Source organism: Necator americanus, chromosome I (genome assembly GCF_031761385.1).
Source record: "Necator americanus strain Aroian chromosome I, whole genome shotgun sequence".
NCBI lineage: Eukaryota > Metazoa > Nematoda > Chromadorea > Rhabditida > Ancylostomatidae > Necator > Necator americanus.
In genome coordinates, this window is record NC_087371.1 from 33,428,144 (window position 1) to 33,453,397 (window position 25,254).

At 42.6% G+C, this 25,254-nt stretch overlaps 7 protein-coding genes across 9 annotated transcripts; 4 read left to right on the top strand and 3 right to left on the bottom strand.

Annotated features, from left to right (window-relative positions):
• Nucleotides 1–512: 512 nt before the first annotated feature.
• On the bottom strand, nucleotides 513–12,889 carry RB195_007659 (uncharacterized protein; the record flags this gene model as incomplete). 2 transcript variants are annotated; one of them, XM_064181407.1, is made up of 14 exons in its annotated part: nucleotides 653–791; nucleotides 1,234–2,487; nucleotides 5,250–5,320; nucleotides 5,726–5,796; nucleotides 5,959–6,076; nucleotides 6,309–6,436; nucleotides 7,018–7,171; nucleotides 7,243–7,324; nucleotides 7,399–7,454; nucleotides 8,888–8,970; nucleotides 9,032–9,089; nucleotides 9,216–9,308; nucleotides 11,618–11,812; nucleotides 11,881–12,276. In XM_064181407.1, the coding sequence occupies 14 exons, from the start codon at nucleotides 12,274–12,276 to the stop codon at nucleotides 653–655; spliced, it is 2,898 nt and encodes a 965-aa protein (XP_064038199.1). The 2 variants fall into 2 exon arrangements, with proteins under 2 accessions (XP_064038198.1, XP_064038199.1); XM_064181408.1 differs by lacking the exons at nucleotides 653–791; nucleotides 1,234–2,487; nucleotides 5,250–5,320; ... (8 more) ...; nucleotides 9,216–9,308; nucleotides 11,881–12,276 and adding exons at nucleotides 513–521; nucleotides 4,852–4,897; nucleotides 8,692–8,810; nucleotides 12,881–12,889.
• A 696-nt stretch (nucleotides 12,890–13,585) lies between these two features.
• RB195_007660 (uncharacterized protein) lies at nucleotides 13,586–14,027 on the top strand (the record flags this gene model as incomplete). Its single annotated transcript, XM_064181409.1, has 3 exons — nucleotides 13,586–13,657; nucleotides 13,822–13,937; nucleotides 13,997–14,027. The coding sequence occupies 3 exons, from the start codon at nucleotides 13,586–13,588 to the stop codon at nucleotides 14,025–14,027; spliced, it is 219 nt and encodes a 72-aa protein (XP_064038200.1).
• A 1,048-nt stretch (nucleotides 14,028–15,075) lies between these two features.
• On the bottom strand, nucleotides 15,076–17,794 carry RB195_007661 (uncharacterized protein; the record flags this gene model as incomplete). The annotated part of the gene is made up of 9 exons (XM_064181411.1): nucleotides 15,076–15,155; nucleotides 15,289–15,406; nucleotides 16,029–16,156; nucleotides 16,312–16,465; nucleotides 16,899–16,980; nucleotides 17,123–17,181; nucleotides 17,251–17,324; nucleotides 17,392–17,459; nucleotides 17,676–17,794. 9 exons carry the CDS (start codon nucleotides 17,792–17,794, stop codon nucleotides 15,076–15,078), a joined length of 882 nt encoding a protein of 293 aa, XP_064038201.1.
• Nucleotides 17,795–17,970: 176 nt separating this feature from the next.
• Nucleotides 17,971–19,215, top strand: RB195_007662 (uncharacterized protein; the record flags this gene model as incomplete). The annotated part of the gene is made up of 1 exon (XM_064181412.1): nucleotides 17,971–19,215. One exon carries the CDS (start codon nucleotides 17,971–17,973, stop codon nucleotides 19,213–19,215), a length of 1,245 nt encoding a protein of 414 aa, XP_064038202.1.
• A 58-nt stretch (nucleotides 19,216–19,273) lies between these two features.
• Nucleotides 19,274–19,889, top strand: RB195_007663 (uncharacterized protein; the record flags this gene model as incomplete). Its single annotated transcript, XM_064181413.1, has 2 exons — nucleotides 19,274–19,554; nucleotides 19,673–19,889. 2 exons carry the CDS (start codon nucleotides 19,274–19,276, stop codon nucleotides 19,887–19,889), a joined length of 498 nt encoding a protein of 165 aa, XP_064038203.1.
• Nucleotides 19,890–20,126: 237 nt separating this feature from the next.
• Nucleotides 20,127–20,492, top strand: RB195_007664 (uncharacterized protein; the record flags this gene model as incomplete). The annotated part of the gene is made up of 1 exon (XM_064181414.1): nucleotides 20,127–20,492. The coding sequence occupies one exon, from the start codon at nucleotides 20,127–20,129 to the stop codon at nucleotides 20,490–20,492; it is 366 nt and encodes a 121-aa protein (XP_064038204.1).
• Nucleotides 20,386–23,397, bottom strand: RB195_007665 (uncharacterized protein; the record flags this gene model as incomplete). 2 transcript variants are annotated; one of them, XM_064181415.1, is made up of 4 exons in its annotated part: nucleotides 20,386–20,497; nucleotides 20,620–20,738; nucleotides 20,832–20,899; nucleotides 23,337–23,397. In XM_064181415.1, the coding sequence occupies 4 exons, from the start codon at nucleotides 23,395–23,397 to the stop codon at nucleotides 20,386–20,388; spliced, it is 360 nt and encodes a 119-aa protein (XP_064038205.1). The 2 variants fall into 2 exon arrangements, with proteins under 2 accessions (XP_064038205.1, XP_064038206.1); XM_064181416.1 differs by lacking the exon at nucleotides 20,386–20,497 and having other exon boundaries at nucleotides 20,616–20,738.
• Between the last annotated feature and the right edge of the window lie 1,857 nt (nucleotides 23,398–25,254).

Below are 25,254 nucleotides of genomic sequence, written 5' to 3' on the forward strand. Positions count from 1 at the left end.
CGTCTTGGTATTTTTCATTGTTCTTTACAACGATATCTTGATCTTATCTGATCTCATATTTAATCCACTACACACACGCCATCGCCGTATTTCACCAAAAACTGTCTCCTTCACGCAAATTCTGTCAGAGAGTCCAGCCTATGCAGTAACCTTACGCGGTCAAACAATGTAATAGATCAACATTTTATTACCGCAAAAGAAAAGTCTGGTACCAATCTATCGACCCGCAAGGACCAAAAATTTGCTTCGCTACAACGATGTTTTGAAAAATCGACCAGATCTGCAATCACAGAATAGTCACTCACGGAATAAATCAAAAGCTGCCGCAGAGTGCAAAGCAGCGCGGGCGCGCTGTTGGGCGGCCCTGCGGTTTTGATGGTTATTGAGCGAATTGCTGTCAATAGTCAATAACCACCATAACCACAGAGCCACTGCGCGCCCGGTCGTCCATGAAATCTGCGAGCAGCCTAAGCTACTCACATCTAATGTCCACATTAAAGTTGTAGTGTGCCTCAACCATCCTAAAATCGAAAACATAGTTAGTAACAAGTTATGTCCAAACGATACCGAATATAAGCAACCCAGAGAAATGCCATCATGGGAACCGTCGTGGTCACAATAAAGTATAAAAGGAAAAAGTGTCTGACGTTAATCAATCCGCTTGTGAAGCTCCACCATGTTCACTTCGATACAGAATCGCATGAGGTTCACGATCGCATAAATGGAGTATGCAATGACTTGCGGGAGCAAGCCGATGTGTGAAGTCAGTGTTTTTGTCCTCCCAGACAAGTCTGGAAATAATTTATAGACCACGAAGGGATGAAAGGCATAGAGAGCACAAGGGTGGACTCGAACCCTATGTCAATAATGGGGGCAGAGGAACCTCTAACCGCTACACAACACCCGCCCCGTGATCCGAAGTGGGAAAATAAGATTAAGATAAGAAGTCATATGGATCACCCTGGCGTCACATCATATGGCGGCTGTGTAGGAGAGGTCCCGGTATTTTTGATTGCATTTACCCGTCGGTTCACAATCGTGGATATTCTGCCCTGGAGTACTTGATCAAGTCGATTCCCGCCACGAGGACCACGGTGGCCCGAGTACGCCGGAGCCCGGGGGTGGTAGGAACCACCACGTTGGCTGTGCAGGTGAGGTCTTGGTATTTCTGGTTGGACTTACGCGGCGATCCACAGTTATGGACGTGCTGCCCTCCTTGATCACCTTGATCACCTTGACTCCCGTTGATCTTCGAACTGGTCGAGCGGGCGCCAGTAATTCTTCCATTTGTCCCGATCGCGTGCCAGAGTAGCCCAGTGGTTCCTCCTTTCGCGTGGGACACGAAGAGCATCATATTTTTCTTTCAAGGACTTCGTGAAGAAATCTGACCATCGGGTCGGCGGTCTTCCTGTAGTGCGCTTAATATCGCGGGGAACCCAGTCACTCACGGCTCTGGTCCAACGGTTGTCATTAAAGCGCATCACGTGTCCGGCCCACCTTATTTTACTTTCCTTGGCAAACGCGGCGGCGTCTCTAATCTTCGATCGCTGACGTAGGAGAGAACTTCGAATCCCGTCCCTCACTTGCGTGAAACGGGATACTCCTAGCATCACTCTCTCAATTGCGCGTTCAATGACGCTCACCGCGTTTTCTTCCTGCTTGCGAAATGCCCAGGTTTCCGAAGCATAGGTCAAAGCAGGAAGTACGGTGGTGTTGAAGAGGTGAGCACGGAGCCGGGTGTTCCTGGTCTTCTTCACTACATCCTCGATGCTCTTGTACGCTCCCCAAGCCGCTCGTCTCCTCCTGCCCAGCTCGGGGGTCAGGTCGTTCATCATATTCAGTTCCCGACCCAGATAAACGTAGCTGGTGCACTCGGATATGTTCGTTCCGTTGAGCGTGAATGGGGCATCCGAGACCCATCCGTTCCGCATGAACATCGTCTTCTGTAGATTCAGCTGAAGACCGATGCATCCACATGTTTCGTCGAATTCGGTCAGCATTCGTTCCGCTTGGCTGATGCTAGGTGTTACCAGTACGATGTCATCAGCAAAGCGCAAATGGTGTTGCTGCCGACCATCAACCTTCACTCCCATGTCGTCCCATTCCAACTTTCGCATTGCGTTCTCGAGGGTGGCTGTGAATATTTTGGGTGAAATTGTATCACCCTGTCGGACCCCCCTCTTCACGTCAATGATGATGTTCTTGTAGAATGGCGAAATTCCGGTCGTGAAGTTACTGTACAACTCTCGAAGTACCTTTATATATTGAGTAGGGACGCCTTGGTTGTCCAAGGCTTCCACGACCGCTTCCGTCTCAACCGAGTCGAAAGCCTTCTTTAAGTCGATGAAGGTGAGACAGAGCGGCATCTTGTACTCTCGTGATATCTCGATGAGTTTCGAAACAGTGTGAATGTGGTCAATCGTGCTGAATCCTTTTCGAAACCCTGCTTGCTCGCATGGCTGTCCTTCATCCAAGACTTTTTCAATCCTATTAAGGATTACTCTTGTAAAGAGCTTGTAGATGACGGACGACGATGTAGACGCTCTATCTGCCCAATTAACTAACCCCTAAGTTTACTGTTGGGCCTTATAGCCGTCGTTGGAAGAGATAACCGCACGTTAGGATCACGTGGCTATCCTGCCACTGCTGGGTATCTGTTGTGAGATGACCTGTTATTGAAAAATGGGAGAGAATCCATATTTCCATTAGAACTTTCAAATTATGTTACTATATTACATTGGTGTCGAAGGAGTGTTTGAGCTGAAGTTTGAATATTCTCGAAGTCTAGAACTGAGGCGATGGGATTCTCTCGCCTTTATTTGAAAATGCTGATTTTACAGAAAATTTTGTTGCCATTAATTTCTGATTAATTATTATTAGTTGATCAGTGAAGGTGAGAGAAAAGAACACAAAAAAGTCTGAAGCTCTGCTTTAGCCGTGATGTAATGTAATAAAGGGCGTGGTATATAATAAAGGGATTGCTCTGTCACGTGTGTTTGTTGTGGTGTGTGTGTGTCTCGGAATTCCAAAAAGAGGGGGTCGACAGGTCCACCAGCGTCATATTGGTGCGCCGACTCCAGAGAGCTATAGAATGGTTTGCGACGGGTCCACCGACATCGAATTGGTGCGAAATAACTCCATGTGAATGTAGCAGAAGGTGAATGAGACGTTGCAACCGTTTAATAGCCCTGCCCACTGCGCGCGTTGCTTTTCACCTCTATGACCTCTCTGTGCGTCCGTTTCGCTGCACGTTTGCCTCAGCTTGGGCACTTTCCTTCTTCAGAAATTGAAACACGAGTGAAATCGGCTCTTAAACAGCAGCCAGCTGTTTACATAATCTGGCGAGAAACGTTATCTTTATCAGTACGGTGATATCGTTCATGTCATTTTATGTTAAACATCACTCTGTGATAGCTGTTGAGGAAAACAGGAAGAAAATCTACAATTCGAGTAATATTTTCAAATTGTGTCTATATTATACTGGTATCGGAGGTGTGTTTGAAGCCTTGAAAAAATGAAACATTTGAAGTTTGATTGATCTCCAAATGTTTTATTGATGATGTCTGATTTAGAAAGAAAACTATGAAATCTTGATTTTATACAAAAGAGAAGAAAGTGTTGTTAGAAAGACACCAATCTAATTCCACGGAAAATGCCTCTACTTTTAATTTTCATTGATCGGTGAAGGCGGGCCAAGCGGACAAAGTCTGAAGTCCGGCTAATGATAGTCGTTAATTGCACCGCTCGTCTCCTTACACCGTCGTAATCGCTACAGTAGCCTGATTGCTCCTCTTGTGCTACGTCTTTCTGAACGCTCCGCCCACGCCACCGTCCCCACCCATTTCACATCTCTTGAGCGTTCCCATCACTTGACATCTGCATTTTTTTCCGGACAAAAATAACAGTCCCCATTGTTGATGAATCCACCTGGTTTTGAAAAAACAACCATTTTATCTAATATTCTAAACTTTTTAACTTTTTTGCAGGTTTATCAGCCGGAGTCAGCGTTGTTTTTTTGCGCTGGAAATGTAGCGAATAGTCATGTTTTATCTATTGAAATGTCATCAGATGATTTTTGATGAGAAAGAATAGGCGTGCACTTGTTACGTACGTGCAAAGGTAGGAAAATGAACATCTTGGCTGAGGAAACGACACTTTCCTGTACTAATTTCGTCAGCAGTAAGTATGCAGTATCACAGATTGTGCAAGAAGAAAGAAAACGGTACCAAAAAAAACTAACTAACTTCGCTAACTCAGCCTAACATTATGAGACATATCATATCAGAAATTCATTGAAAATATGTGAGAAGTCTCTGGATCCACTCTTTTTTTTTGATTCCGGCAGATATATTTTGTCTTTGTACAAATTTGAGGCCCATATTGTTGTCGTGACAGTTGAGTTTCGAAGTCATGAGCAGTCGCCTGGATGTCTCGAAGAATCTTCGGATGTTTAAAGTTAATCGTCAGAACTCTTTAATGCGTGTATTTTCTACTACGAATATTTCTGCATTCCGGTCATATATATTCAATATTTTATTTTACTCATAAACAAGCGTAATTTCTACATTTTCGTTCAACATCTTCAAAAAAGCTGAGCCAACCACATTCGTATTACAATAACAGCGTGTTTAAAAACCAAATATTTTAACTTCTCGATAGTCAAATTTAAGCAACAGCCAAGATTGTCTACAAACTTTATTAAATGGTAACGTTTCGGCGTTGTCGCGAGAGCCTGGAAAGTAAAAACATTTGCAATATATCCTCTCAAATGCCTCATCTAGAACAAGTCATCATCCGCTAAGATATTACACCCGGAAACAAAACCAAAAAAGCCCAAATCGTTGTGCCTACCTCAGCAGCCGCGTTGTCGTAATATTCGCGTGGTGCAATCGCTCCGCTAGTACTAATTAGGGCGCGACCCGCATATGACCCCGTAGATCAAATCCCGCAAAGGTCTCGATACAGAGCCAGCTCGTTGGTCACGGCTATGCATTCTTCCTTTCTTTTTATTTTTTGGACTTTTAGCGTTTATCCAAAACGCCACCAAAGTTCTGCGAGCTACATTTTCGGGTTCGTACGATAGGATCGTGGCAGCTATGCAGAAAGGAGCATTTTCATGACAATGTCTGCGGTGAGCTCCGAGGGGAGTTGCTTCAGCTCTTTTGGTTTCGATTTTGGATGTACCATCATAGGAATGATTATTTGTTCTATATGAGGCAATTGAGAGGATATATTACAAACGTTCTTACTTTCCAGGCTCAGACGAAGGCAACGCCGAAACGTTAGCCGTAACAAAGTTTGTTAACGATTTTGGCTGTTGCTTAAATTTGACCATCGGAAAGTTGCAACCTCTACGCCAAGATTCAAGGAAGGTCGAACTTTCGCACTTCCAAATATTTTGATCAAATTAAAATTACTCCAATCACATTTCTGCACTTTTTCTATCTTTCAAAAGCAGAAACGACTCGTTGATCCGACATCTGATCTGATCTGATCCGAACATCAAACTCCTTGTTTAATTCGTTTTTTTTTCTTTTTTCGTGTCCTTATATATTTTGAATGTACACACATAATAAATTAGAATGTTTCGAATCACGTCAGCTATGAATGAGCCGATCTGACTACCAGAAACATTTCTCGCACTTATGACAGAGTTTATTCGCGGTGGAAACAGAATTAGCAGGACAAAAAAACCATTCCCCACGGTTTCGTGTTTTTTCTATACCATCATAATTCCGGCAGTGATCATATCTTCGATTTCGCAGTTGTTCTCACCGCGGACCATTCGGAAGAATCCTAAAAATAGCAGGCTAAAACCGCAACATCAAACTTATTAATCGGAGAAAAGCCACTTATGAAACTCAAGAACATTCACAAAATTGTGCGTAATACTATTTTCCTTCAGTTACACAATTATCTACGTTTTGAATGTTTCAATTTAGTTCATTTCCTACTCACCGGATTCTCCCCAGTCCTTGCTCCAAGAATTCGCAATCAGCCAATAATCTGTTCCATTATCTTTTCCCCAACCGATAATCTTGACTGCATGACCACCGGTTTGTATACCTTCTTTGTGCTGAAAGACATACAGAATGTTATTTTCAAGGAGAATTAGTCAATAGAATATGGAATCTTTGTAGGAAATAATTAGCAGGTAGCTATGCATTAATCAGAAATGTTAGAACATGCAGAAGATTCCATTTTGATATTTTGTTTCGTTATTAAGTTATTTTGCGTTATTAATCACTATTGGCTTAACTGCAAGTAGATAGGTTCGAAGAGAGTAGACAAAGAGTGATTCTTATAACCTTGTAGATTCCTCTCTTGTATAGTTTGAAATCTTCATAGACATCGAAAGCAGCTTGAACTGGCCCATTTTTCATGATATCCAAGCGAATTTCCTTCTCGTTGTTCGGCAGCCAATATGATTTTTTAGCTGAATTAGTGACATTTTAATGGAGAAAAAAAATTGCAAAGCTATTACTTTGGTAACATATAGAGACTCCTATGACTCCTATTCAGTAAATGATTATATAAAGAATATAACATAACATATGTCATATTCTTTATATAATCATTTACTGAATAGGAACATAACATATGTCATATTCTTTATATAATCATTTACTGAATAGGAGTCATAGGAGTCTCTCTTTTTGTCCGGCATAGTCGACGCCAAGTTTTTCAACCGGGCGAACGGGACGGGTCCCAACAATCATTCTACGCTTCACAAAAACCTCCTCTCTTTTCGAAGTGCAGCAATCAAATTCGCATCGCGGCCGTCCGAATGAAAAATGTTGGCGCCGACTCTATTTTCTTTTCTCTTCTCACTTCACTGTAGCAGAAATTGGGATGTGCGTTAGAGGTCCCCTCGAGTTCGAGTTCAACACAATAAGTGCGGCTGCGTAGAAGTTTTTACAAAGGAGAATCAGCCTATGTATGATGTGATGCGAATTGAAGATTCCTACTTAATCTTGCTCTTTAGAATTTAATTTATTATCTTAACGGTTTTCCTACCGTAAAATTTGTCCTTTTTGTACGGTTTGATATATCCACGTTGACAGAACTTTTCGCATCTCGGTGTTGGCCAACTTCCTTTCGGACATACACCATAATATACTTGATTTTTATGATTACCACATGGATGAAACGAATAGGGTTTACATACACCCTTAAAACACATTACAAAATTCCTATTTCCTTCAAGGTTTCCGAATCCATTCGATCTACACATCTTCTCACCTTAGCTCTATAATCTCCACCCGTGCACACACCATATTTCCCAACCCATTTCCATGCTTGGAATGGCCATCCTCCGGAACACCTGTAAAATACAAAATTAAATTTTGTAGATTTGGGTCAAAGTTGTTCACGCTGAATTTGTGAAAATAGTCATACCCGGCGCCACAAAATTCTCCACAGCATGCTAGAATATCCGTATCGGACACGTGAAGCTAAACAAAAGTGTTAATTGTATTTATGCGAATCACACCCTCTCAGTATGGTTTTCACTCCGTTCGTCTCCATATTACGAGTTTAAATCCTGGTCATCCGATAGAGTTTCACCTTCTCTATCAAAGACCAAATGCAATGCACGCCACGCAGACCGCGTTGCAGGCGGGCGCGACGACATTAGTGCGGCGACGCAGTAGGTGAAAACTATGATAAGAAGTATGAAAACGCTAAGTAAGTGCCTCTCAAAGGATACACAGTTTTGAAAATGATAATATAGTTGCTGAAAACCTTTATTTTTCCGTTAGATTGAACACAAAGTCGATCTGATATGACTGATGCAGCCGAGACAGCCCAGCATGATCCTGGAACTATGACTTGTCTGTCCGCACTAGTGAAAACTGTTGGAAAAAAAAACTACCGCAACGTGACTGATCACGAACGTGGCCAATTATTTCTCTACAGTAGGGCCAAGCATCACGAGCATCGAATCTGAATTTCTCAGTTATTTGTGGTGATTTTCGTTATTACCCTCATAGCACATTATAAGTTTAGAATCAGAACCAATGTATTTAAATCCTTAAACTTTTTCGGATTCTCGTACATTTGTTTTTCATGACACTACCATGTTATTTAAAAGATATACTGTGACATTTTCTTAATATAACTGAATTTTGTTGGAAAATGTTAGTTTGCAATCATTCCGAGTTCGTGTCCGAGTTAAAACTACCAACATTACATAATGTTTACACTATAAAACACTATAAAATAAGAATATAAAAATGTATAATACGGGTGACGGTTATGGCAATGCTGTAAATTCTTCATTCAAAATTTCGTCATCTGATCACATTTCGACAATATTTCACCAGATTTTGCACGGGGGAGATCTCTTTTAATCCGCAGAGGGAAATTCAGCCCCAGGTCGCAGTGTGCCTGCATCGTGTTCTGAGATAAAATTTCAATTAGTGTTCCCGAAGAGCAATGGAGTTTCATTACACCTTCATATATAAGACTATATTATGTCACTCCCAAGTCCTGTTTGCGCAGTAGGGAATTTTCGGACATTGTCCAGGTAAAATCTAAGAGAAAAAATATTTTAATTTTTTTTCACATTCCAAACTCAGAGGGAGCTGCACGAATAAAATTCACAATATCCTATCGTTTCCAACGGCACAGCCTCTGGCCATATATTTTATAAAATTTAAACTATCTTTCAAAAAATTCTATGGAAATAACTTCTCCGGAGGTTCTTTATCGAGTTGTATTTTGGTTCGATCCTCTTCCTTGGGTTTAACCATGAAATGTTTCGGCAACAAATATTTCATGCGAACATTGACCTCTTCTGATTCTTCTACCTGAACGTTGCCTTTAAATTTTCGTGATTTTTTCAGAAATTAAAGAATCTTGAGGTTTTTATATTAGAAGTACCCACTTCGAACAACGATTGATGTGTTCGCACGTATTCAGCAAGTGCATGACCAGTCAGTGCTTTGGATTCCTCTCTAACCGCATCTTCTGCGAGAAATTAGGGTTCAAATGAAGTGTGTTTAGTGAGCTGGTAAAAAATTGAACTTACCGACGATTTTTTCATCAGCTGCTAAAATAGCAACGAATAGGGTTAGGAAGAGAAGCATCTGCAATAGAGAGATCTTTTCTCCTTAAGGTATAACTCGAGAAAGTAACTGAGACCTTTCAGAAACGTATGAGTTGTGTTTATTATCATTTCACAATAAATCAATCAGTTTCACCATAAAAATTACCTGTAGATCAAAAAAGTGCTTTGGTAAAAGATTCTTAACTTTCCCTGGACAACAGCAAATCACTCGTAGCAAAACAATAAGATGGATGTGAGCCTAGAATGTGAAGTTCCTACTTGCAGATAACAAAACAAGAACCATAGTTATTTCACTTTAAGACGCTTATTTCCAATGACATATTCGCCCTTATCATGAGCTAATGAAATTGTCATAGAGGCATCCAGTAGATAACGTAAGACACATTGTTGGAGGAAAAAAAAACATAAGGGGGAAATGCGATTGATTGCAGGAAATTGTGGCTTTTAGCTAGTTACAAGAAATAAGAATAATCCTTTGAATAGAATATAATCTGTTTTCGAGTGTATCCGTCTTCCGTGACTCTATCTTCAATGATGGAATGTTTTTCGAAATCGTTCGTTGAAATTCAGTAAATTCCTATTAGACTGCTGGATCGGCCAACAACTAAAAGCTTCTAATTTCTAGTGTCTATTTTTGTTAACTAGATTGAAACAGACGGTCATTAACAAAACTCTGGTGTCGCATAGCTATAATTCAGTTGCACGAAATTGCTATAATTTTTTTTAGTCTTGGTTAAGTTATCGACAAGTCCGGCTTATTCAGAAAAATTGAAGAGAACACCTGCTTGGGCTTGTTGGTCTTTTTTTTCAAGAAAATTTTATGGAAACTTCATTAGTAGAATAGGTAAGTCTAGCTCAGCACAGTATTCAGCAAATATTCGACTGTCCTTAAATCTTCGAGGTACGTAGCTTTATCTGATTTGCTTCAGCTGTTGTAGCCAGGATTGCTATTGATCCTTATCATCTCTTTATTAACAACTAACGTCTTAATGTTATTGCTTTTAGGCGTCGGATCCTTTTAAAGTCATTCTCTTAGCGGCTGCTCCCCTCAGACTCCTCAACCCTAGAGATTACGGTATTCAGAACTGCTTGCATATTCACTGAGCATATCAGTTTGTGGCTTATCCAAACTCTTACACAGCAGTGAGGAGTCAGACGTTAGAACAAATTATTTTGCTTTTTCTTTACAAAAAAAGGAGATACATTTAGTGAACATTGGTTTTTGTTTTAATCCAAATCTCTCAAGTCCGCCGATCTGCATGTGACTGATCCTGAAGAGCACTGTTGATAACCTAATGCCGTATTATGGCAAATTGCTGATTATAAAGACACCCTGACGCTTACTGAGTGCACTTAAAGGATAAAAGGATAAAGTCACTGGCGTATCAATCCACATGGGATGCGCGAACGCGTTTTTTTACTGGAATTCCTAATCGTTGAGGTTTTGGAACGCGTGTTGGCCTTTACAATGATTTGCGGGTGCCAGCTGATGATCAAGTCAATGTGTTTTATCCTCCCAGACAAGTCTGGTACCAATTTATCGACCTCGGGGGGATGAAAGGCTTGGTGAGCACTAGGGCGGATTCGAACCTCCGATCGAGTGCACTTATAACTGCAAAATAGGTAAAAAAAAAAAACTCTAGAGCACTTCTAGATTATTTTTCAGTTTTCCTGATCATAATGGGGTGACAACGACATTGCAAAGCTGATTGATTCAGAGAGAACCACAGAATCCAAACCGACATATAATTAAAATCGTTAACTTTCTTGACTTAATCGGCGGGCGATGTCATCGTCTGACGCGATTACCGGCATCTTCGCCGAAGTGTGCTGTCCTTGAACGCAGCTCTGCCCAACCTTCTCGATCTTCTGCGAGAGCTTGCACAGAATCAATCCATTCGTCGTTATTCCATATTCTACGAAACCTTACGTCTTGCCTGAACTGCCTATCCACGCCAAGTGTCCTCAAGTCCTCTTTCACCAACTTAGTCCAGAACTTCCGTTTTCGGGCAGGAGGCTTCTTCCAGCTCGAACCCGACAGACTCCTCAGAACTCGTTGAACAAGGCGATCTGCAGGTCTCCTCAATATATGACCAAAGAAGCGAAAACGATTTACTTCAGCCACTTTTATGGTGGTGCAAGATGTTGGTATCTTCCACGTGTCATCCGCCGGTATATCACATCAATTTCTGCGTAAAAGGGTCCTAGGCCAAAAGTAGCCAAATGGCCGTCTAAGCAGCTTTCGTTCCTTGCATTCAAGCCCCTCCGTAACCGTTGATAGTGCTGCCCAAGTCTCCGATCCGTACATCATAATGGGGCGAATTGCGGATAGGTAGACTCGCAGCTTGACTTCGTTGGTGATGGGGGCCGACCACAGGCATTTCGTTAAGGAGTTGAATGCAGAAATGACCTTGGCGCATCTTTGCTGAATATCTTTCTCGTAGTTGCCGTTGTTCTTCAGCGCACAGAACAGGTAACAGAACTCATCGACGAGTTCTATCGGTTGTTCACTTTGATTCCCGTTCGAAGTCTCGAAGAGATACACACCTGCTTGCGTTTATCAGGGCGTAGACGTAGTCCATAGGATGCAGCCAGCTTCGATGCAAGGTTGACGACATGTTGAAGTTTCGTACTGCTTTCCGCGAATATAACAACATCGTCAGCGTACTCGAGATCGGTCAAGGGGGGTCCTGTCGGTGCTATGACGGTGTCGGCAGGACACTGCTGTTCTTCACATAATGTCTATAGGGAAATTGGACAGGAAGGGTCCTGGCACTGCACCTTGTCCTGGCACTGCCCCCTCCAGTTACCACTTCAAACGGTGTTGTACATCCGGCTGGTGTTCGAGCTGCAGCAGTTGTTCGCTGACTCATGTCATCAAGCAAGCGAACGAACCTTCTTGAGAAGAGGGCCTCGATGAAAAGAGTCGAACGCGGCTTCAAAGTCCAAAAACGTAATTGCATTGGTTTCGAATACAGCTGCCAGATTTCGATCACTCTCCTGACCATGAACACCTGGTCAATCGTAGATCGGTCAGGGCGAAAGCCAGCTTGCTCTTCGCGCATTGTTTCTTCGCGATGTTTAATGAGTCGGTCCAGGATGATGCGCTCCAGTACCTTGTACATAACACACAGCAAAGAGATTCCTCGATAATTCCTAGTATCCATCTCGTACAGCAACGTTCTACTACGAAATCCTAGAGGCATCTTCTGTAATTCAGAGCGTTCAGTTTCAAAAATTTCTAATCTCCTTGAAACCATCACGATTTTTTTTGTTAGAAATTCTTGCTAACAAAAAAAATCTATCTATCTAATCTATCTATCTTTATTGATTTATTTTTTTCTATTTTTTTCATTTCTCTAGTGTTCTTTTCGTTTCCTGGCATTGATTTTTTCTTTTGGCCAGAATTCATCGGGCTGTGTGTCGATGTCTGCGGAAAATAAACAATTGTTCTTTTTTGTTAGTTTCGCACACCCTAATTGACCCGCAATGATTTATGTGAAGAAATTGAAAATATATGTAGAGCATCAGAGAATCATTCGTAATATTCTGCTGTTTCCGAAAAAAAAAGAACGGTAGTACTGTTTTGAGTATGTTCTGGATTTTGAATAGAGCAGGCACGAACTTTCAATTCAAAAATGGCGGCTGATGCTTGTTTTCTTCCTGTTTTTTTTTTCTTTTTTCTTTGTTACAAACCAATTCTCCGTGATTGAAGGTTTTCAAAAACGAGCTGATTTTTGTTTTGGTTCCCTGAAAATCAGGTCTATTACCCCTCAAAAATTTGGTGTTAAAGCTTTTGTCTTCACTCACGACTCCCATTTTAAAGGATAAATGGTAAAGTGTCTGGTGTTAGTCATTCCGCTTGGGATGCACCGACGCGTTCGCTTCAATGCAGAATCGTTTGAGGTTTACGAACACGTAAATAGCCTACACAATGACTTCTAGGGGCTAGCCGATGTATTATATTCATGTTTGTTTTATTTATATTGTTATATGTTTATTTATCATGGATCAAAAACATCAACCGATGTTTTTATCCTCCCAGGCAAGTCAGGTGCCAATTTATCGACCTCGAGGAGCTGAAAAGCTTGGTTGGCAATAGGGCGGTTTCGAATCACCGATCGATCGTGCTGTGGCTGCTGAACCTCTTACCGCCTGAGCTACGCATACAGATCAACATTTCTATAGTGATATTAAAACTTCTGTTATAAATGTCTCTTCTCGTGTATACATAAGTAATGAAAGATCTTTCATATAATTATAATCCTCTGAATTTATAAATGTAATATATTTTTTATTTTGGGGATGTATTTATGACCTCTTACGGACTGTGCTACACCCGCCTCGTACCAGAATATGCGAAAATGTTATTGTCATGCGTAGTTTTGCACTTTTTTGTACTAACTTCTGGGATAGATTTTTTTCTGACGTTCTCTCTATAACTAGAATTTAGGGTACAGCCCTCTGGAACACCCTGTGGCGAATTCTTCTCAGCCTCTGGTAGTAAAGATTAAAATGTTTCTACAGCAAATTCTGGACGTTGACGAGAAGAACCAACTGGTTTCCGTAAATGCTTGGCTCAGCTATGTACGTTCATCTTTCGTATACATTCCTGATTCATTTTTGAAATTTTTATTCTTTTTTCGATTCCTTTCGTTTCGTTGAATTTCGATTAATTTCTTTACAATCTTTAGGAATTTTTTCATTCGAATCATTCCTCCAACTTGCATTCTAATCAAAAAGTTCTTTAGACATGGCAAGATTACAATCTTATTTGGGACCCAACCAAATACGAAGGAATCCAAGATATTCGATTTCCTGGCTCAGCTGATCACATTTGGAGGCCAGACATTCTGCTTTACAACAGGTAGCGAGGCCCATGTGCTGATAGAGCTGCCCAGATTATGGAATTATAAGAAATTTCAGTGCTGCAGAGGATTTTGACTCGACTTTTTAAAGTAACCTATTGGTTTATTCGACCGGCGATGTTAATTGGATACCGCCCGGTGTCCTGAAGTTTGTCTGCAAATTGGATGTGACATGGTTCGATAGCTGTACCTTGGTGTAACGTTGTTAAAATTGAGATCCGCGTTACGTTTTCAGATTTCCCTTCGATGATCAAATTTGTTATTTAAAATTTGGATCGTGGACATTTCACGGATATGCGCTTGACCTGCAGATAGACACAGATAACACAAACTCAAGTTAGTACGTCATGAATTTTTCTCTCAATTTTTAGTGCTATTAACTCAAAATTTGGTTCTTCCCAGTTACACCTTAGCTAAATGAATCCATCGCTGCGTGCTATCGTGTTTCCAAGTAATATACGTGTCTACGTATGATAAGGTCAAAACGACATTAAGGGCCTCACTACACGAATCTGGATTGGTGTGGATTTTCGATGGCCAAAGACTATATGGGGTCGTAAACTGCAGAAACGGATGGGATCCCTCTCATTTCTTCCTAATCGCCGTAAAAAAACGGCTTGGAAAATGCGGAAACAAACTTCCAGCGCTGCGGGATGCTGTTTTCTACGAAAAGTTCTGTTGTTCATTTACTTGAGGAAATAAGAATGAGAGAATAAATCAGGATTTCGGGAGAATGAAAAAGGGAGTCCAGGTCTGAGAGCAGGGTGGAACTGATGCTATCCGTTGGAATTTGTTTCTTGAATCCACGTTTATCTTTGCACCACTTGCTGAATGGATCAAATTGTTATTCGATAACACTTATGTCGCTGTTTCCTCACAGTCCTGAGTGAAGCGATAATTGGCGTTGCAATTTTACCGCTTTACTAAGGAAATTTAGTAGAGGCGAACTATGTAGTAAATCAATATATTATAATACTTCAACATAGGGATCTTTGTCTGTATACTGTTTTTCATGTTCAATTTTTCAATTTTAGTGTAGTATCGATGCAGCCAAGCGGGACAGCAGGGCAGCTCAGAAAATGTCGATTAATTTATTGATTTTAAGGAATCAATTGCATTCAGTGTGCATCGTCCTTTTCAGTCTATTTTCATCATGCCCCCGTAGACCATTTCCTCAATACTGCAGTTGTTGATACCTCGAATCATACGGAAGTAACCTGAACAGCAAACATCAATCTGACGATTGATTGAAAACAGAAAAAATGGTGGTCTTCATTTTCTACCTACTTGAAATGGATTTTGTGAACGAATTATGGTCAAATTTTTTCCATTAAGAAAAAGAAAATTGACCTTTCTCTCCCCAGACGAAGTTCCACGAATTAGCGATCAGCCAGTACTTTACTCCTTTCTCCTCTCCCCACCCAATGATTTTCACTGCGTGTGCACCCGTTTCTTGGCCAGCTGTTTGCTAGAATAAATATTTTACAGAAGTAAAGAAATGCTATTTTGTTGTTAAATGATGAATTAACGACGAATTCCGTCAAGTCCGACTCATTTAACGATCCGATAGCTAACCCTTATTTTCTGCGTACCAATGTAAATATAAATACCAATATAATATAAATGACGAGCCAAGAACAATATCATTAACATTAAAAGCATCACCCCACAATATGAGGTGGTGCAGATTTCAGGTGGATTATTCGTATACGGGATGGGAGACTATGGACAGGGGGTGATTCCGTCCATTTCTTCCTAATTGCCGTAAAAAACGGCTAGTTGCCGTAAAAAAAAATACGGCTTCAGGCGTTCTGGCGCACTATTTTCTACAAGGAGTTCGACTGGAGCGCGCTAGCCTTGCGCGGCGCCGCATATTCCGGGCCGTTTTTTACGGCAATTAAGAAGTAATGGACGGAATCAAACCCCTCTCCATAGTCTCCCATCCCGTATACGAATACTCCACCTGAAATCCGTACCACCTCAGATTCGTGGGGTGATGCCTTTAAATAAACAGTGTCGTGGAGAATTTTGACTTTTTGAGTTACTATTACTTTTAAAGAATATTTTTTCGGTGACGATGAAAATCTCACAACATAAATTCCACCATCATAAAATCCGAAGTCCTCGTATGTGTAAAAGACTGCTTGCACAGGCCCGTACTTCATGATTTCCTTTCGAATAGTCTTCTCATCATTTGCAACGACATATGCAGAGGTGGCTGGAATAATTTCTGAGTGAGCTCCTAGACGTGGTAGTTAGAAAAAAGATCAATCCATTCTAAATATTCCCACCTCTTTGTTAGAAGCAAAAACTCTCATCTCATTTCGCTTACCACTGTGATATTATATTTTATCATAATAGGTCACAACCTACCGTAATATTTGTCCTCTTCGTATGGTTTAACATATCCGCGATTGCAAAAATCCGTACATTTTGGTGTTGCCCAAAGTCGACCTGGGCAATCGCCATAATATGTCTGGTTAGGTTTGAAGCCACATGGATGGAAAGGGTATGGCTTACAAACACCCTTAACACATATGATGTTAAATTAACTATTTTAAGTCCTTATTCTCTCGTAGTGGTGGTTCACATTTCAAGGAGAGCAAAGAGTTTGTGAGCCCTCTCGCTTGGTGCTGCCACACATTCGCGCAGGACATTCGCTGATGGAATCGCCCGTTCTTGTGGTTAGGTTGGTCACCCATTCTGACTAACTCTGACAGCCAATGTTCTATTTCTGCGTTCTGAGCATAGCAAAAGGGTCTCGTGTAAAGATTTCTTATTCTAATAAGAGGATGACCTATGAACTCGCCGCTGAGATGTGCAGGATTGGCCAACTTCGGTGTTAAAGTTTCGCAGAAATTCTAGTAGGTTCTGTTCTTTCCAGCTTTCATTTATGCTACACTTATGGGTGTGCTCAAATAAATAATCTTCATATGTGAATAAAACTTGCCAAACATCACCTTTTGTCTGTATTTCCCTCCAGTGCAAACTCCGTGCGTCACCATAAAGTTCCACGATTCAAAAGACCAACCTCCGTTACATCTAAGAATTTGCACCACTAGCAGACATCGTTTTTTATTTTATTTATCGTTATTTATTTACGATTAAATACAGCTCGTGGTGTCATTAGAAGCAGTGGAAATTTTTTTGATGTTTTTTAATAGACGGAATTGTCTCATCTTACCCAAGTCCACACAGGGGCCTTGGGCAACATGCAAGAATATCGGTCTCGGAAATTTCTACCTAAAATGTGCTCACGTTAAGCATTTCACAGTAATTTCTGAGAAAAGAGAACTAGTATGAGAGAAGAACCTTTATTCTGCCACCAGACTGTATACATAGACGATCACTCATTGCTTCGGCGGCAGAAACAGCCCAGCAGGAACCTAAATGGGACTACTTTCGACTGTGCATGGCGCTAAGTCTTGCGAAATAATAAGAATAGCCTCTGACCACAACTTGACTGGTCCCGGATGGTACCAATTGAGAAGCATTCTGGCCATTCATCTCTTGCGTCAAATCTGAATCAAAATGCTCACATAGGATGGGATGCACGTACACGGTATCTGCCAAAATTTTTATCCTGTTATATTTGAGCTTCGAGCAAGACATTGCCATTGCTGTTTGTATAGATCAAAATCCCTGGCTCGATCGCCATCGATTCGTTGAGAGTTGTGGCATAGAAAGATCCGGGATTTTTTTATGCTTATGAAGGAAATCCCTCCACAACGGTTTACCGGTTTACCGCCTCACAGTGGCGTGGAGGTGACTCTGGTCGTCGAACTGCGATGCACAGCGGAGGTTCGTCCTCCGGCAGGGTCTCCCAAGCTGAGAAAGAGTTCGACACATCCGACATTCCGACTTCTCGGAATCGGTAGCCAAACTAAGAGTAAACCACTGCTATGATTCATCACCGTCTTGACAAAATGTCGCAAAGTGGCTCCCTGATCCATATAGGTTTTTGCCACTCCAGCATATTCACTGCCTCAATACCCTGCACACTGGGCCCTGCCATCTCAGACGTCGGACGGTATGGCGACAGGTGAGAGACGATCAAATCTCAAGTTGCTCAGAACGTCATTGATTCTGGACCAAGGCGACACACGCACGACTCGTCATGGAGACTGTCTCAGACTGTGTACTTACAACGCGAGAAGAGTGTCCACAGACGCTGACCTGCATGCCCTTCTCAGAGCTGCAGAGCGTATCAAATTTCACGTGATTGCTCCGCAGAAGACCAAGTGCAGCAGGGGCGACGTACGACAGATGAATGGCGGTACACTCGTCATTCGTGGAGAGAAGGTTCCGTCGCGTAATGTAGGCGATGTTGGTTTTGTTATGCACCTATCTGTCGTCCATCTTGTCAATACTCACAAGATCTTGTCACCTGGTCTGGCCACTTTTCGCCTCCGCCCTCTGCGCCAAAAATCCATCAGTATCATCAACTGCTATTCACCAACATCAGCAGCTGATGATTCCGAATTGGACGCGTTTTACCATGAGCTAGAGGAAGTAATTCGCAAAGAAAAGTCCTTCCACGAATTTGTTGTCGGAGACTTCAACGCAAAACTAGGAAAGGTCACAGAAGAGGAACACAGGATCGGAAGATTTGGAATAGGGGATCTGAATGAAAATGGCAATCGTCTCGCCGGGCTGTTGTCTGCTGGCTTCTTTCATGGGAACTCTCTTTTCATGAAAAAAGATCATCGTCGGTGGACATGGGAATCACCCAATGGCGCGACTCTTGCCGAGATTGACCACATACTCACCAACCGGAGGTGGTGTCTACTTGATGTCTCAGTAGTACCATCTTTTTTTAGTGGTTCTGATCACCAACTCCTTCGTGCGAAAATACGACTTAGCCACACGATAGAAAAGAACATCTGCTATCAGCAACGAAGGAGAGAAAAAGTCGTTTACTACTGCGTACTCGAGGACTGCTTGTCCCAAGGTGACTGGCACATCGAGGAGGACCCAACCGTAGACTACGAGATGCTGCTCAGAGGATTACGAGCCTGTGCTGAACGTGCCTCGAAGTTGCGCACGACAAACTTGGATCGAATTTCGAGGACCACCAAGAAATTGTTGGAAAGAAGAAGGGCTTTGAGGCTTGATCCGAATGCATCGCACATTGAGCGGTTAGTAGCAAACACCAGCTGCCGAAAAGCGTTGCAGGAGGATCTTTTGAAATACAGGCAGAAGAAGATTCTGGAAGCAGTACAAAGAACAAAGAAGAACGAGCCTAAAGAAGTGCCACAGGGATCTCCGCGAATATAATATTCCGTTAGCAGCCTTGCTGAACGAAGACGGGACTCGCACGTCTTCTCGTCATGAGATGGAAATCATTACGGAGAGGTTCTACTCGAACCTTTTCCGTTCATCAACTCCTGTGTCAAATCCGATCATCCCCAATGGTGAAGCTCCACCACGGATTCTCCCTTTCGAAGTACGAGTCGCTATCAAGAGCATGAAACCTGGCACAGCTCCCGTACCTGATTTCATATCAGCAGATTTTCTTCGGGCTGGGGGTCATCCACTGCATGTAATCTTAGCAGCACACATGGCATCCTTCCTTCAGAAAGAAAGGATCCTAGACCAAGAACTGGAAGAACTCGCGTACCGTTCTTATTCATAAGAAAGGTGACTGAGAGGACCTTTGGAACTACCGTCCGATATGCTTGCTGAGCGTGTTATTCAAAGTACTTGCCAAGATCATACTCACGCGCATATCTAGGACGCTCGATGAAACCCAGCCTCAAGAACAAGCCGAATTCCGTCAGGTGTTCAGCTGCTTGGATCACACTCAGTCCGTGTCGAGGGTCATAGAGGTTTTCCGGGAATGCCGCCTGCACCTTGTTGTAACCTTCGTCGACTATGAGAAAGCCTTCGACAGCGTAGAAACGAATGCAATACTGTCAACGCTGGTTGATCGAGGTGTGGACGCTTCATGAGGACATTCGCCAATGGCTACGATCGATGTACCACGAAGATACAGCTTTTCCGCCGCTCCCTCACCATACTCATTGAAAGGGGGTACGACAAGGCGATAATATATCGCCGAAGCTGTCCACGGCTGCATTGCAATCACAATTCATGAAGAACGCCTACTGCGAGGGCGGAGGAGTACAAGTGGAAGCTCCCAAATCGTGGAAACTTCATCGTACGTATACCTCGGACGTTCTATGAACATGGAAAACGACTTGAAGGAAGAACTGAAAAGAAGAATGAGAGCAACATGGGCAGCATTCGCAGCCGGCAGGGAAGCTACGGATCAACTGACGGAGCAGGATCTTTGTGTCCACCTTTTCAAGTCGACAGTTCTTCCAGCGCTCTGTTACGCAGCGGAGACGTGGGCAAACAACGCTGCCACGTCTAGGAAGCTAATTACTACCCATAGAGCCCTTGACGGATGCCTTTTGAAGTTTAACCGACGCACACAACACCTAGCTAGTCTTCGCACACCGCCAACGAGATGGCGTGACGTGTTCGCCAACCGGATGGACCAGCTGAGAGCTCAGCTGGATACGGCTCAAGGATCTCGTCAACGTCACTAACAAAACTTGAGAACATCTTAAATGACAATGGCCAGGGAACGAAACGAGAGGAAGAGATGCTGGCGGCCGCACGACCAGTGAAGACGGGCCACCTAAGTATCTAAGTAAGTTATGAAAAAAAAATCACTTCTCAGGTGGTTCTTCATCAACCTTAACCTCTTTCCGGTATTTGCTATCGGGAACAGTCGCAAATTTCTTATCCATCAGAAACTTCATACGCATTGCGGTCTCTGGCGATTCTTTGACCTAGAATGCTAGATTACTGCGTATAACCCAATAATTGGAACGTTAGCACATCTTTATGAATGAATCTATGCAAAACGAGCCTCATATCGCTACCTTGAAGAATGTTTGGTGCTTTCTGAGATAATCAGCGAGAGCATGACCTGTCAGCTTTGATGAATCCACTGTAATTCTATATTACGTTCAATTCCACAGCATCAACGTTAAAGGCAGCGTATCACGAAATGCGTAGTGCTTTAACTAAACGCAATCAGGCGTTCCAATGTACGTATTGGAAACGTACGAGCTATATAACCCGCACTGTTATATGGAAAAAAAGTCCCATACATTGCAAAAAGGTGCTGTCGTCCAGCACATCGCCAAAGCTCATAACCTGAAAGGTCAACTGCCTGAAGGGAGCATGGAATCTTTAGAACAACCATTCGTTTCGTCTGCCGAACACTAGCGAATGAACTCCAAGAAGCCGTCCTGTCTAGGCTTCTGCGATATGTCTGTGTGCCTTTTGCTGCACTGCAGGAAACACGCATGAGAGATCGCCCCGTCGTCATCATCGAAAATCACACCATATACTGCGGCGATGCTGATGAGAACAAGGTAGATGGCTGCGCGATAGTTGTGCGGAACGATTACAAGAACCTGGTGGAAGAATTCGGTTCAACATCGTCTAGATGCGCCTTTCTACGACTGCGGGATCGCAGAGGACGTAAACTCTGGATCTTAAGTGCTCACGCGCCCACGGAAACCGCTGAGGACAACAGTAAGGACGCCTTCTATGATGAACTCAGAGCGTTGATGTCTAAAATGCCAAGCCAGCAGATGATCATTGTCGGAATCGGCGCAAATGCGAAGATGGGACTCAAACGACAATCTGATGTGCTAAGAAAATAGTATCATCGAGCGGAGCGCACGTCGGACAAAGGTGACCGTTTGGTCGACTTGCGCGGACAGACGGGCCTCATCATCTCTTCCACGTTTAAGAGGAATCATCGACGCCATCAGCTCACGTGGCAGGGGTCAACCCTTTTAACGCCTGAAGAGCAGCACAAGCGGAAGATGAGGACTCTTAAGCTTCAGCCCGACTACGTTCTAACGAGGAGCATTCTTCAATCAGATATCCGAAAATCTAGAGCTGTTTGGGACGTCGCGTTCGACTCTGACTACCGTCCAGTTCTTCTTTGCTTCAAGATGTGATTCCACAAGAGAAACCGCGGAAATCCTCCCCAACCGAAAATCGACATGGCAGGTCTGAAAGACGAAGAATGCAGAACAAAATTCCGCCAACGTGTCTATTCATGTTGGAGTACCGACCAGGAAGAAATTTATCGATGCGGATTCTTTCACAACGTGCATCCAGGACGCTGCAAGGGAAATGCTCCCGGTTCTATTGCCACGGAAGAAGTTTGCCCTTGCATCTGCGGAAACAAAATCCACGTACAATCCTGTATGTGTCGCGCGCAGCGCTGGTAACTTCAACCAGAAAGAGCGTTTTAGAAGGAAGCTGCGTCGTCAACTGCAACAAGACGCGATAACGAGTGGACGTCAAGAGCGATGGAGTTTGAGAAGGCGTGGGAGGACAGAAACCCTCGGAAAGCCTATGCTTTACTAAAACAGTAAAGCGGCAAAATGAAAAGGCCATTTCTGCATTCAACTCCTTTACGAAATGCCTCTGTTTAACCCCCATCGCCAGCGAAGTCAAACTGCGAGTCTCCACAATTCGCCCCTTCATGATGTACGGATCGGAGTCTTGGGCAGCGCCATCTACGGTGATGGAGAGGCTTAATTGCACGAAAGTGGCTACAGAAAGTCGTCTTCACTTCTTTGGTCAAATAATAAGGAGACCGGCAGATCGTCTTGTTCAAAGAGTTCTGAGGAGTTTGTTGGGTTCGAGCTGGAAGAAGCCAATTGGCCAAAAACGGAAGTTCTGGACTGAGGTGGTGAAAGAGGACTTAAAGGCACTCGGCGTGGATATGCAGTTCAGTTTTGCAGAATATGGAAGGGATTGATTCTGTGCAAGCTCTCACAGAAGATCGAGAAGGTTGGGCAGAGCTGTGTTCAAGGACGGCACACCTCGGCGAAGATGCGGGTAATCGCGTCAGGCGATGACATCAGCCCGCCGATTAGGTCAAGTAAGTCACGTAGTGCGAAAACCTCAAGGAAAATACTGGGAAAATAGAATAGAGTTCATGTTGTATATTACGGATATGAGTGTGATCCCGGTAAATTTCCCTTAATCGTTGTACAAATATGGCGTGAGAACCGTCTTAATTCCTACAAGGTACACTAGAGCACATCCCCTTTGTATACGCCTCGGTCTTCCCTCAACAACCTTTTCATTGGTTTTACTTGAACAGTCTGCCACCTTGATTGAACCCTGCTGATCTTCGATTGTGCTGGCTTGTAGACACGGCGCGTTCCAACTTACCTCGTAGCCCTTTCTTAGGCGGATTGGCGGGAATTGAGTGGGTCCCGTGTTAGTATTCGTAATCTGTACCCTGAAGTTTATGTTTTCCGTAAGGTTTCAACACAACGTCAATTTTGGGATACGCTGACTTTAATGCTTGCTTCATGTATGCGTCAAATGAACAATGCCGAAACACTGACCATTTTCTCCTCCGTTAGCGAGAACCACTGCAAAAGCGAACAGAGTGAGGGCTATCAGCATCGTGAATTATATTTCTGCATCAGCGAATATTACAGCACTACTATCTTACAATTCACAAAAGACCTAAGTGGTTTGCGTTCAGTCCTAAGGACGATAAGTAGACAATTCCACATGTATTGGTCATTAGAGTGATAATTGAAGAGCAAAGATTTCAGAGATTTTATCTCGGTTTGGCAGGCACCAATATGCATAAACTAGAGCATACAAGGGAAGTAAATGCCGGAATTTGTTATCAAGCTCTCATTCTCATTTGACATATGCATTTTTTCCGGACAAAAGATAACAGTCGCCATTGCTGATGAATTCACGTGATTTAAAAAAAAGAATAGCCATTTTATCTAATCTAATATTCTGAACTTCTTAACTTTATTGCAGGTTTATAAGCCCGAATCAGCGTTGCTTCTTTTTTGCACTGGAAATGTAGCGAATAGTCATGTTTTATCTATTGAGATGTCATCAGATGATTTTTGATGAGAGAGAAAGGGCGTGCACTTTTTGCGTGCGTGCAGAAGTAGAAAAATGAAGATCTCAGCTGAGAAACATTAGGAGACATACTCATTTTTTGTTTCCACCACACATATTTTGTCTTTGTACAAATTTGAGGCCCATATTGTTGTCGTGACAGTTGAGTTTCGAAGTCATGAGCAGTCGCCTGGATGTCTCGAAGAATCATCGGATGTTCAAAGTTGGTCGTCAGAACTCTTCAGTGCGTGTATTCTCTACTACGAATGTTTCTGTATTCTGGTCATATATATTCAATATTTTATATTATTCATAAACAAGTGTAATTTCTACATTTTCGTTCAACATATTCAAAAAAGCAGAGCCAACAACATACGTATTATAATACAATAATAGCGTGTTTAAAAACCAAATATTTTAACTTATCGATAGTCAAATTTAAGCAACAGCCAAGATTGTCTGCAAACTTTATTAACTAGTAACGTTTCGGCGTTGTCGCGAGGGCCTGGAAAGTAAAAACATTTGCAATATATCCTCTCAAATGCCTCATCTAGAAGAAGTCATCATCCGCTAAGATATTACAACCGGAAACAAAACCAAAAGAGCCCAAATCGTTGTGCCTACCTCAGCAGCCGCGTTGTCGTAATATTCGCGTGGTGCAATCGCTCCGCTAGTACTAATTAGGGCGCCACCCGCATATCACCCCGTAGATCAAATCCTGCAAAGGTCTCGATACAGAGCCAGCTCGTTGGTCACGGCTATACATTCTTCCTTTCTATTCATTTTTGGACTTTTAGCGTTTATCCAAAACGCCACCAAAGTTCTGCGAGCTACAATTTCGGGTTCGTACGATAGGATTGTGGCAGCTATGCTGAAAGGAGCATTTTCATGACATTGTCTGCGGTGAGCTCCGAGGGGAGTTGCTGCAGCTCTTTGTTTCATCCCATTTAGGCGTTCTTTAATGTGAACACAAAAGGATTGCCCTGTTTCGCCGATGTATTGGTCCCCACATCTTTTGCACGAAATTAGATAGACTACGTCAAAGACCATGCAGTCGCTTTCCTTCCCGACTGGAAGCTCGAAACAATTGTCCAGCTCGTCCTGAGTGAGGTACTTTTTCACCACACATATTTTGTTTTTATTCAAATTTAAGCCCCATAATGTTATCGTGACAGTTGAGTTTCGGAGTTATGAGCAGTGGCCTGTATGTCTTGAAGAATCTGCGGATGTTCAAAGTTAATCGTCAGAACTCTTTAGTGCGTGTATTTTCTACTACGAATGTTTCTGTATTCCGGTCATATATATTCAATATTTTATTTTACTCATAAACAAGCGTAATTTCTACATTTTCGTTCAACATCTTTGAGAAACCCGAGCGAACTGCGAACTATTGCA